Raw genomic sequence first — 12,890 nt, forward strand, 5'->3', positions numbered from 1 at the left:
TTTATCCAACACTTCAGACACTAAATTCTAACTTAAGATCCACCAATGTGTTGTTTATCACACAATACAAATCACTTTTTGCCACTTTTGGAAAAACATTAGATACAGTAGACAGATAAAATACTCTTTTAGAGGTAACTCAGTGCACACAAAACAACCCGTTCTCTCATGGCTCCGTGGAAACATCTTCACATCTGACGCAATCATGGCATTACATTTTCTCTTTTACAGCCAGGGAGGGTAACGTGTGAAGTATGTCACCTACCATGAATGAGGATGATGGGTTATCTGCAAGATTTCTAAAGAGAGCAGCCATCATCAGAAGAGATGTGGCACCTGTAAAGCAGCCTTATCCCCGTTTGAAGTGTCTGTTTGTATTGTTGAAGCCAACAAAGGAATTTTGCCACCCCTGTACTTACAAGAGAACATTAGTCAAACTGGGGGAGATGACAAGGGGAGGAGGGAGGGAGACGTACTACTGCACTACACACAGGTCCATAGGTGCGTTTGCACATGCATGTGTGCGCATGTGATTATCACACTGCCTGACTGCTCAGACTCTTCAGTTTGAGGAAGAGTGTTCAGGTATGTTGCTGTATGATGTGTCTGCCCGTGGTGGTGGTTTGCAAGCCTTAAGGTTGACAAGAGGTCATCCTCTAGATCAATGCAGGCCGGGGTTGAAGTGTGGAGGAGGAGGCAGACATGATCACTCATTAGTCACCTTTTCACCTCTTTGTAGCTCAAAGCGGTTCAGCAGGTAGGATGAGCACGTGTGCATTTTCAGAAGCAGTTTCTATCAGTTTTACAAATATATTTTCACTTTTTCTCATCTCTAATTTCTAATTTCATATGTATACGACGCCTATTGTATAGACTGATATCATGTATTCACTTGTGGAGACGTGGATCCTACTGGTGTTTGTTATTGGAGATTGTATGGTGAGAGCATCCAAATCATTCTGGAGAAATCTGTAAAAAAAAAATAAACCCACTTACAGGCAAGTCACAGACTCACTGAAATGATCTTATTCAGCTAAAACAAGCAGTGGAGTAGTAACATATTACGAGGCATATGTTGGTAAGCATATTGGCTTATTTTTTGTGACCAGTGTAGCAGGAAAGCACCGTGGAACAAACTAGCTTGCTAACTGAGGGCGGGCTAGTGAGCTAGCATGCTAATTTCACCGCTCTTTATCGCTACACTTGTTGCTGGAAAATGAGCCGAACATCAGGCCGCTGGAGATAGGCACCTCGCGGTCCATCTGCCTCACCTATCTCTGTGTCATTTATGAATGTCAGGGAAATCATTATTTGATATGCCTCTAACTGTCATCAAAGGAAATATGAAAGTGGAGGAAGATCTGAGCATTCTTTGATTGTCTGAAAACTTCATCGTGGCTAACAAACTTTTTCAAATTTATAAGAAAATGTCAACTTAAACATTGAATACATGATAGGGTCAGTTACATGTATTCAACAACTCAATGTAACCCATGTAAACAAATTAGTTTATTTTTATGAAAACATAATTTCTGGAGCATCTCTTACAGTTAACAGATCTGTTTATGCATCAGTTTGTTTCAGACTAACAGTCATACTGAAAGTAACATGATCTATATGTAAATCAATAAATACTTTCACCCTCCATTCCTATTCTACTCCGATTTGATTTCATCAGCTCAACGAGCAAACAACACATGTACATTTGGAAGAATTTGGTTCAATGCAAACCAAACTAGTAAATGCTTTAATCAAAATTGTATCTATCATCTTTGTATTCCCAGCCTTGTTTTTGTTTTACACCTGTTTTTAAAAGTTCCATTCTTGGTGGTTGGAAAAACATCAGCTTAGTGTAGATGGATGAGGGAAAAAAGATGCATGTCCAAATTCATCCGCATTATTGTGGACATGTCCTGAGTGAGTGAGATTGGGTGTATCAATTACAAGGTGACTAGCAGGGGAGAGGAGCGGGGTTATCATTAGCAGGGACTGGCGCTGGCCTCTGGTAGTTCCAGTAATTACCTCACAAAGGGTGGTGCTTGCCTTCCCACTGCTTTTCCCACACTGCACTCCAGGCTCAGAATTCCAATCGGCCCCAGACCTGCAATCTCCACGGTTTTAGACAGCAAATTACTGACAAGTCCCATTCTTCACAGCACTGTAATTGCTTTTTAGTGCTGCTTTTATTGAGGCAACCCCAACCCCCTTGCCCTTCCCCAAATAAAGCTAAGTCAGGGAAGGGGCGAAGGGTTAATATAGATAACATTAGTACCTAATTGGAAGGTCTTGGACTGCAGGAGAGTCTCATTCAAGTCATGTCATTTACTTTTTTTAATCGTTTGCAGTATTTGAGTGAATACAACTGCATCTTCGTATTAAACCTATTTGTCAGTGATCAAGAGAGACATGTTTGCTTTTAAATTTGTCGTTCATTAGTTTCCCATTCGTTAGGAAGGTAGATGCAAACTCTGTAATACTGCGTCTGCGTGTGTCTGCTCCAGAGAAGTGATGTCATAAAGGCCCTTCACATCCCATATAAAGAGGGGCACTAAGTATCTTGGCTACTCTGCAAATTAAATCACTTTGTGTTGTCTTTCCCAGCCCAGCGCATTACTCTCCCAATCTATCACTTTGTGGAAATCATTAGTCTCCATGTCAATACAAGCGCCGAGCAGAGAAAACATCTCATTATGGGACTTAAAGAGATCCGTAGCATTCTCGGCTCTGTCAAGCTGTTCTTCCTTTCTTCAATATAGTTACTTTCCTTTCACTCAGAGGACAAATTCTCAACGTTCCAACGCTGGACAACCCAACAGTTGCCATTTGAAATGAGAAAAAGAGAAAGAATAGAAAATGGCTGAGGGATTAGAGGATCTAAACAGGATAAAGGGATAGGAGATTCTTGGTGTGATCCAGTTTAGTTTGAAAGATGGAGGGTCTTAACAAGGATTTGAGACTTTAGAATTCATTGTGCCATTATTTCCATCCTGTGCCGTTTCAGCTAAATTGTTTGCTGTTTTGTGGTCCTTACGATCCCATCTTTACATGCAAGTGTAGTCACAATATGTTAAATTATTGTGACACTATGCGCTAACTATCCCTTTATTTGGATTTATAACCATGTCCAGTTTGTTTCCCATGTGTGCTTTTCATATTAATGAGGACATGGAATAAAATGCATTTTTCACAAAAGAGTAAAAAAAATACAGAAATGAGCTAAGTGGTTCAAATGCTAAATAGTGAGAATACACTTCCCCTGTTGTCTGTCTTTGCATCAAACGTGACTACGTCCGGGCTTTATTGGCGGAGCACCATAGTGCCCTTAGGCAACAACCTGCAATTGACTCAGGTAGCAACCTAATTTGCCCGTGCCCTTATGTGTCCATCTCCCTGTCAGTCTGAGCAGGTTGACACCTCTGACCCTGTCAGGGGTGTCAAATAACTTGTCAGAGGCCTTCAATAAAGTACAATGACAAGCCCTCTAATGCATTACCACACGAGTTCTAGCCAGAAATGAGAGGCTGTAGTCTTTCCGGCCTCAAGGCAGACAGGTGCGCCGTCAAGCAACACACACAGCAAGCACACACAGAAAGCACACACACACACACACACGCACACACACACACACACACACACGCACACACACACACACACACACACACACACACACACATATAAAATAAGCCATTCTTATCAAACCATTGACCAACAATATGATAGGTTGATAACACAGCTCACATGTTAAATAGCTATATTAACATCTTTGGAGTAAACCAACGATGTCAAGGAGAAATTATCAATTGTCCAAACTATCGTGATGTTTTCTGGCCTGTGGCGCACACTCTTGTCTTTAAAGTTCAAAACGCCTACAAATTCATCACTTAAGGATTATCTTTGATGGCCTTACATAGGCAGAAGAGATCAGTTGTCAGTAGCAATACAAAAAACACCATACCTGGACCACCTTGAGAGCATGTTAGGCCTGTCACCATGAGGCCTCTGTAAAGGGCCCAAAGGGCCACTTACAATCAGCCTGTCAATGTCTATGACTATGACTATGTTACAAATCATTTGGCATCAACATGACAAGAGAAAAATCCCGAATGCCAAATCTGGACACCAAGCTGGATTTGATGCCACAGGTTTTGGTTGGTGCTGGCTGGTCGTTGAGGCCCTGCTTCGACATGCTGTGCATTCCAACCAATTATCTACCCCAAGGTGCAACAGGTTCACACTTTAATCTTCGATGCCTCCTCCAATGGGATATAGCTGGATTTAAAACTGGGAACAGGGGTGGGACAACCCTTAAAAATCTGTATACACAGCAAACATGAATCAACTTCAAACCAACCCACCGAGGGAAACAAAAAAAGTCTTTCAAAGAAATACTTTTATCCTCATTGTTGTTTCATCTTGCAATGGCTCGTCATAGCCCATGTGGATGCTTGAAGCGAGTTACAAAGAGCAGACGCAGCCTCAAATATTACATCAGTCAAAATGTCGCTCGGGTTCCTGGAAGGTGAACTGTTCCATTAAATGTAGGTCATATAAAGGGTGCTGAGAATTTGAAGACATAGACCATGGTAACCTCACGTCCAACCAAGTCATCCTTCACCAGGAAATCCAGTTCCCTGGCATGGATGACACTTTCTATGTGTACCTTGCCAGTATACCCACTTCCTGCAAGCCAGCGATTCCCATTCTTATTTCCCCCCCTCCCACGCCATGTCCTTTCCGAGGAAGTGCGTCCTTGAAGAGTTTGTCCCAACCATCACGTCACGGATGTCCCAGGACATCTCCCATCAACCCCAATGGCTCCCACATATACTAGACCAGCTGTCATTGGAGGAGTGAGCTTAAGACCAATATTTTAATCACATTCATGCATAAATGTGCTACAGTAGCACAATTAGCCCACATTTGAATCAAAACACAGCAAAATACTGAAGAAGATATAGAAATATGTACAGCACAATAGGTTCTTGGTTAATACAAGAAAAACACATAATGTGTGACGAACTTAACATTTTTACTTGTAAGTTCGTTGCCCTAACATGTGGTTTGTATGCATTTCATATACTATTCATTGCCTTTCACCTTGTTGCCTTTGTTTTTATAAACTGCTGTCAAAACACACAAGAATAATCTTCATAAGGTAATGACTCAATATGGAATCGAATATTTCCTCATGTACCCGGGGCGGAGTGCAAAATGTTATGTAAATCCCCTTAACGACCTTTTCAGGCTGCCGACAATCACCATACAAAGGTGATTGGCAGCCGACACCGGTGCACATTTATCCTTTTGCCCCGGCCTGTCTCTCTCTGTAGCGCCCCCTACTGTGAGAGGCGTGGGGTAGGGTGCCCATTGGCACTTGTTGCCAATGGACGAAGCCAGCATGGATCCTCTCATGGCAACGATGCTGGTCGTTGTAATAATGTTTGGTTTGTTTCCTGCTTCACACCTCCTTTGGGATTTTGCCCGACCTATAATCCAGGACATGAGACGCAGAGGGAGGCATCCCATGCCTGTCCATCCGAGTTCCAGCACTGCTTAGCCCAAACCAGCTCCTTTGTACGACTCACACAGCAGTCTATTGGTTGCCTGTGGGCCATTTCATAATGTGCATCTATTATCATGAATATTATGATTATTGAAACCCCCACCACACCATTTACACAATTCTCCAAATCCAAAAGAAGTTCTTTGAATACATTTTCATGTCGGGATTTGAAGGCTCACAAAACTGCAGCTAGCCCTTCTCTCTTTTGCGTACACTTTTATGCATACACACACATTATCTCCCTCTGTCTCCTTCACACACACACAGGCGCGCACACACACACACAGACACACACACACCAGATCAGCGTTCCCAAGCCCCTTACTGAGCGTTTTTATCCTTGCAAGGCCTCGTCTCAGAGGGGAGTAAGGCCCCTACTGAGATCCTTATACCACTTCCTACTGAGAAGCCTGTTTGGCTCCTCGGCAGCCCTCTTCCATTCATAAACTGCAGACAAGCATCACTCTCTGCCTCATCAGCCTTAAACGTACTTTGATTTGGGCATGACTGACTCTGCAACTTGGCTAACGTCTCTCAAGTGATGATGTAGTAGATTTACATTGCCCAGAAATGTACAACAAGCATATTGCATTTTAAAAAAAGGGGGCTACATTGAAAGTCTGGTACTGTACCTGTAACCTATGTAGCCTTGAACCCCTAGATGGGAATATGTGTTCAGGGGACACATCTGACACAAATAAAGAAAGAATTTTAAAAAAAAGAGGAAAAGCGAGAGGGAGAAGATTTGTCAAAGCTTTTACACAAGAGATGCCATCAGAATTTGTTTGTGTGTTTGTGTGTGTGCTTTGAGGGAGTGATATATACACCCCCTACTGTCCTATTTCTAGTCCACATCACAACTGTCAGTAACTAGTGAGATATGAAGCCGAAAAGGAGAAACAATGAAGGAGGGGAACCCTTCAAATGGACATTACCGCTGTGTTTGCTTGTGGAGCACGGAAAGGTGGATTCAGCCCTACCCGTAGGATCTTTACTGTACCTTCGGCTCACTACATGGTACGTTATAAATGCATATTAAGATCAATTTAACCCCCAAAAAAGGTTCAAAGGTTTCCGTTAGTACAGCTGCTATTGAATATATACGTAAATCTCGAAATGATAGTCTTTCAATACAGTATGTCAGAAAACAACAATGCCAATGCATCGAGAAGGGTGTAATATTTCAGCAACGGGATTATCGCCGGTCCAGATTTATAAATTTGCTTCAAAAGAAGAAACAGAAATTGTAAAATTGTATTTCGACAGCTTTCATTGCATGAGTTCCCCCTGATCTCTGCATGGAGCACCTGCGCTCTGGCTCGGTGCACATGAGGAGGATGGGGGTTCGACTTTTGTTTTTCCCAGCTGTGTGGAGGATCACCAAATCAAACAACAGCTTATCGCCACAGTTTAGTGTGTGTTTTGTTAAACGGTATTTTTAAAGCCAGTCCGTGTCATATTTTGCATTGAGCAACTACAGTTCACAGTGCAGTGTTGAAGTCCTTGGACTGTGCTTTTCATGTGTTTTGTTGTTGTTGTATTAAGCAGTTTGGTGGTTATTGGCCCAACTTGTACTGTTACAACTTAAAAGGAAAGTCACTCGTCTGAAAGTAAAGATGCACAGTTCCAGTGGTTTTAAGATGATAAATAGGCAACAACTTGACATGGCATTAAATATCACTATTTAGAACATGTATTAGATCATCCAAAATTATAGTGCAGTATTGAGTGTGAAATGCTAGTTTTTAAGAAATATATTTTATTATACAAACTGCACATGAGATGATGCAGTATTAAATATGTTTTTTTTCTTCTTTTAGATAGTAACACATCTAACATCTCAACACATGTTTACCCACTTATGCACACACTTAATGTACTTAAATACACACTGATGAATGCATGCATATACACCCTCCCAGCCAACAGTCCAGTTATCTACCTTCAGTCATACTTGCTTAGTTTCTCTGAGCCACAAGAGGGTGATCAATTTTTTCCTAAGTGGAAAATTTGATGACGGGCAATTAGAGGCAAAGGTGATTTCATTACTTTGTCATTCTCACGGCCTCCTCTGGGATACCAAAGATGGCCGTCTGAGGCTATGATTCCATAGTCAGTTCCAATATATCCCATACAAAATCAAATATAAACGTCCAGTATTCCATCAAGTTCATGCATGACTAGAACATCAGAAACAAGTCTGACTTTCCAAACTTGTCAGTACTGCACAAACTTTTGCAAATGTTTCATTCACAAAGTACAACTTTGTAGGCAAGAAATGAACAAACCACCTCCTACGTATCACTGTGTGTACAGAAATGCAACTTTTTACAGAACTGAGAAACTATCTGTCATGTGTTTTGTTTTTTTCTCAATAGATTTTGTTTCAGAATATAAACAATGCTTCGCAAGTAAACACCCTCCACGCACACATTAAAAAGACAGCAGTTGCTGTGAAAATATGCTGAAAGCGATGCCAGGACAAAACCACAAATTACGGTTGCAGAGTGAGACAGTATTATGAGCCTTTCCTGTGTGGTCCATCAGCAACTAAAGACCCTTCTCCCCTCCTGCTGCTCTGTCCTGCCCTTCCACCCTCCTGCTGCCCCCTCTGCTGGGGGTAGCAGGCATAGTTGACCCTGGTTAAAATTCAACTGGCCCAACAATAGCATGGATAGACTTGTCCTTAATGACCTGGCTGAGGATCAAAAGGAAGTGGAAGTAGTATAGTTTGAAAACAAATACCTCTATAGATTTTAATTCATTTAAATAGTCCAGTATAACAGACCAGAGGTCATCACTAGGATGCACTATTGGTCATAAGAAATGTCCTCTATGTCAACATTATATTGAGTCTAGACAGTTTTTACACACAATAGATAGGTAGTGTATGCTGTTTCATGTCAGAAACCTCTTATACGACCTCAGAAGCATGTAATCTATTTAATTCTGCACAAACCACATTTTCAAACATATTACAAACACATATTGTGATCTTGCAATTTCCCCACTTTGTGACTAATAAAGGATTATCTTATCTTATAAAATAAAATAACTATAACGTACCCTGTTAGCGCTGGGGAAAAAAAGTCTACTAGTTGGATCGAGATTATTCTCCAGGTGAAGTATTAACTTTTAGGCTCAAGATGCCATCTTCAGTTTAGAAAATAGTTTTTAATATGCCTGTGAATATAGGGTTAGGGTTATAAAATCATTTTATAAACAATAAATGCTTTATAATACACCGTAAGGATTTGTTGATGTGTGTAATCACATATTATTATAGGATTACAGCCAGATTATTGCACTGTTAATAATCACTCATTAGCTGTTTAACATAGAGAAGTTATAATTGTTGACAAATACAAAGAAAAATACGAATATGTATCAAGGTAGTGTTATTAAATGCTTATAAATGTAACGTGTACAACAGCAAATGTAACGTGTACAACAGCATTAGTGATCATACAAAGTTTATATATATATTTATGTATATATATATATATATATATATATATATATATATATATATATATATATATATATATATATATATATATATATATATATATATATATATGGCATGTATTATCCAATAAATAATTCTCCCCCCCGGCCACAGGGGGCGACTTCTTCCCCTTTGACGGAAGTTTCGTTGGACCGGAATCTCTGACGTGTCAAATTGTTGCTGTTTTCCAGGGGAAGGAAGCAAACCTCACCTGTGTAAGTAAGTCTGTCGGATAATCTTTTATGAAGCCAATATACATTTTCGTGAAATGAAACCGTATACGTATAAAAAGCCGTGCCGTTTTAAGAGAAGTCGTCTCATTGACCGCGGTGACGATGTTCACGACTTAAAGAGAAGAAACTGTGACTAGCTTCTGAAAGCTAACTTCACCGTGAATGCTAGCTAACTTATCTGAATATACCCGGTTATCACATCGCTCTGTAACTCATTCCTTCTGTATCAAGTTGACACGGACAGGTTAAATAAGTATAGTTGCGTGTTCGTTAAGTAGTTTGTTTAATAAATTGTCCACGATTGTAACCGGTCGGACTGGTTTTAGCAACCTGCCGTAGCAAGTTAGCGTGGTTTGTTTACGTGAAGTTAGTCGGGCAGCTTTCTGCATTACACAATGGCAAGGTACATGTCAAAACCCTCCGGTGAGCCGCCGCGGGTCGTAAATTGACAAAAATGTCGAGGTCTTGACATGTAACGTTCGTCCAACAAGTGTAACGTTGCTTCAGTCCTGTCTCTGATCTCTTTGCTCACCGATTCGTGTAGTCGAGGTACGTTGTTTTGTACACAAATATTGGAAACTAACACCAAATTAAGCGACCCGCTTACTGGCCTGCTAATAGGAAGATAACCCATAGGTGTCCCCGTGAAGGCCTTTCATTACGAGTAAACGAGATTGGAGGCTATATTTAAGGAAACGTGTCCTCTCAGATTTGAAACGTTGATTGTTGAAACAGGACATGAGCAAGTTGCCCTTCCTTCTTAAAATATGAAAGTTTGTTTTGGGTAAACGTGTGCCTCCTTGCCCGTGGAGGCCAAAAGACCACATTTTACTGGTGTCCAGCATGTATAAGCTGCCATTTAACACCAGTTACTTCAAAACGTAATTGTAAAATATTCCAAAATTATTTTTGGGTTTTATCATGTAGACATAATGAAGTGTAAATATCTTATTATTGCATTATTACTTGGTGCAGCTGCACCAAGTAATAACGCACTAGATACATTTAAGCAGTGACTTCTCAAATTTGGGAAGTTAGAACTATGTTACTTTTTGACAATTTTGGTGAAATATTAATTCAACAATTTGAGTTGGCAGAATTGTTGCAGATTTTTGATCCAATGCCCAATTGATTGAAAAATAGTTCATGCCTTACTTTAAATCATGCTTGACTAGCCATACTTAATTTATCTGTTTCTCTTTAGAATTTGTTTTTCAGCCAAAGTTGGTCCCAATCAAGTCGCCATGGGGATTATGTTTTCGCAGTTGTTCGGTCGTTTGTTTGGGAAGACAGACGTGAGGATCCTTATGGTGGGTTTGGATGCTGCTGGAAAGACAACTATTCTGTACAAGCTGAAACTTGGAGAGATTGTGACTACCATTCCCACAATAGGTAACTCAAACATTGTACAATAAGCATGTCATGTGTTTTCTTGTTAATACTTTAGTCTTTTTACTGTTAAATGAGAACTTCATGTTTATTCTAAATGTAAACGTTTCTTCTTTTTTTCAGGTTTCAACGTGGAGACTGTGGAATACCAGAACATCAGTTTCACAGTATGGGATGTTGGTGGCCAAGACAAAATTCGACCCCTGTGGCGTCATTACTTCCAGAATACACAGGGTACGGATTCGTTTTTGACATTTGTAGTGTTTACATCTGTCACTTTCTTAGAGGTTTTGTTATATTCACTACATTTCCAGTGCATTGCCTTTTAAAAGACACGGGACACGTCACACACTTAGTCATTTGGTCCCTATTTGCTCTTGTTCTAGGTCTCATATTTGTTGTGGACAGCAACGACAGAGAGCGATGCCAAGAAGCTTGTGAAGAGCTCTCAAGAATGTTGTCAGAGGACGAGCTGAGTGACGCCGTGCTATTAGTGTTTGCCAACAAACAGGTAGGTCATACTACTGTATTGTATATCATAACCAGTTTTCTGCAAGTCTTTCCTGTTGTGCTCATGTTGGCTTTAATGTTTTGTTTTGTTTCTAGGATCTCCCAAATGCTATGAATGCAGCAGAAATCACAGAAAACTTGGGTCTTGGCAAACTACGCAATAGAAGTTGGTACATACAGACGACCTGTGCCACTTCTGGGGAAGGCCTGTACGAAGGACTGGATTGGTTGACTAGTCAGCTCAAAAAAGAAAAAAGAATCGTCAGCTAGCCACTCAATCTCCCATGCTCTGTACTCTTAAAGTTTTGCTAAACTGAGTTGTCCAAAAAGGAGTGGAAGTTGTCTTTTCCTCAGCAGTTTTTGTCTTAAACATACAGGCCAGTGGTGGGGATGGATCTATTCTTGTAAAGGTGTCAGGTTTTATTATTTTATCTAACTGTAAATATATTTGATAATGGGGCAGCTTATTGCACTCTACAAATCCTGTTGTGATTATTTCTCTTTGGACTGAGAGGCAGCCATCTGTGAATTTAATAAGAAAAGGGAGGTAAGGAATGAGAATTTACCAGCACCATGGCCCAGGGCCTAAATGCAATCTGATGACTTATCATCTGGTCACATGTACTGTAGCGGGTGAGGTGCTTTTAATAATAAAATATTTAAAAAACTGACTTAAACACTGAAGCACTACTTGCAGCCACTGTGGTTACTTTAACAAGTGACTGCATGTACCACCCCCCCTCCCCCCAAATTACCATTCAGTACACACAGGCCTCTTTGTACTGACTTTTTTTTCCGAGTTGAAAACTTGTGTCTGAACACTTACCAGCCTTTGTTAAACAGTAAGAGAATTGCTGCAACAGTCTCACGTCTACTTGCTTCCTGGTTGTTTGAAAAGGCAGTCTGTTGAGACTGCATTGGGTTTTTGTATTTTTGAGTCTCAGGTTTATCATGTGCTGCCTTTGCAATATACTTGTTAGAAAACTGCATGATGTGGTCTGTTGGTCTTTAGGGTCGTGCATATTCACTGGGTGTTTACATCATTTCAACAGCCCTATCCTGTAACTTCTGTGTACTGTATTTGGTAATTGTAACTAAAGAAGTTGGAAACTACAATGGCCCTTCACTTAAGGCTCTCTCGCAAGCCATGCCTTTCTTTTAAATTTTGTTATCAAAATCTGAGAAATGGCATTTTGGTGGCAATACAAAATCAGTTTCAGCTACATGGTTAACGTCGCGCCGGTATTTGTTCCTTGGCAGCACATGGCGTTTGGCGTCAACGAGAAGCCAAACAAACGCCTTCTCACCCAAGACACGTGTGGCCTTTTTGTCTTCAGGCTTCTTTTTGAAAATTTATGGGTGTTGCTTTACTGCTCTGTACATCTCTTGAGGGTGCATCAAACATTTTTATTTTATTTTTAACTGCCTAAAATCTAAAATTGTGAGAACTGTTAATCTCGTGTGTGTGTGTGTGTTTTGTGAGGAAAAAGCACTTTAAAGTGACTGGATACATTTTTCATTTTTTTCTGCAACTGATTTTCATTTTTTCACTCTATGCAATAAAACTGAATGTTAAGGTGTGTAATGTAGCTGTTGTCCTTTATTGTAGTTTGTACTTTTACATAGAAAATGTGCACAGGTGATACTAATAACACTAACGTAGGCTCTGTTCTATGCAAGTGCTCCA

The 12,890-nt window shown here is 40.4% G+C and overlaps 1 protein-coding gene across 2 annotated transcripts; it reads left to right on the top strand.

Annotated features, from left to right (window-relative positions):
* The first annotated feature begins 9,194 nt into the window (after positions 1–9,194).
* Positions 9,195–11,520, top strand: arf1 (ADP-ribosylation factor 1). Of its 2 annotated transcripts, none has more exons than XM_068570156.1 (5): positions 9,195–9,286; positions 10,509–10,696; positions 10,817–10,927; positions 11,080–11,204; positions 11,300–11,520. In XM_068570156.1, the coding sequence occupies exons 2-5, from the start codon at positions 10,549–10,551 to the stop codon at positions 11,471–11,473; spliced, it is 558 nt and encodes a 185-aa protein (XP_068426257.1). In that variant the 5' UTR covers positions 9,195–9,286; positions 10,509–10,548; the 3' UTR covers positions 11,474–11,520. The 2 variants fall into 2 exon arrangements, with proteins under 2 accessions (XP_068426257.1, XP_068426266.1); XM_068570165.1 differs by having other exon boundaries at positions 9,196–9,290.
* Positions 11,521–12,890: the final 1,370 nt, after the last annotated feature.

This window comes from Clinocottus analis, unplaced genomic scaffold (genome assembly GCF_023055335.1).
Source record: "Clinocottus analis isolate CAN_PGR_092001 unplaced genomic scaffold, fCliAna1.0.p SCAF_11, whole genome shotgun sequence".
In the NCBI taxonomy this organism is placed as follows: domain Eukaryota; kingdom Metazoa; phylum Chordata; class Actinopteri; order Perciformes; family Cottidae; genus Clinocottus; species Clinocottus analis.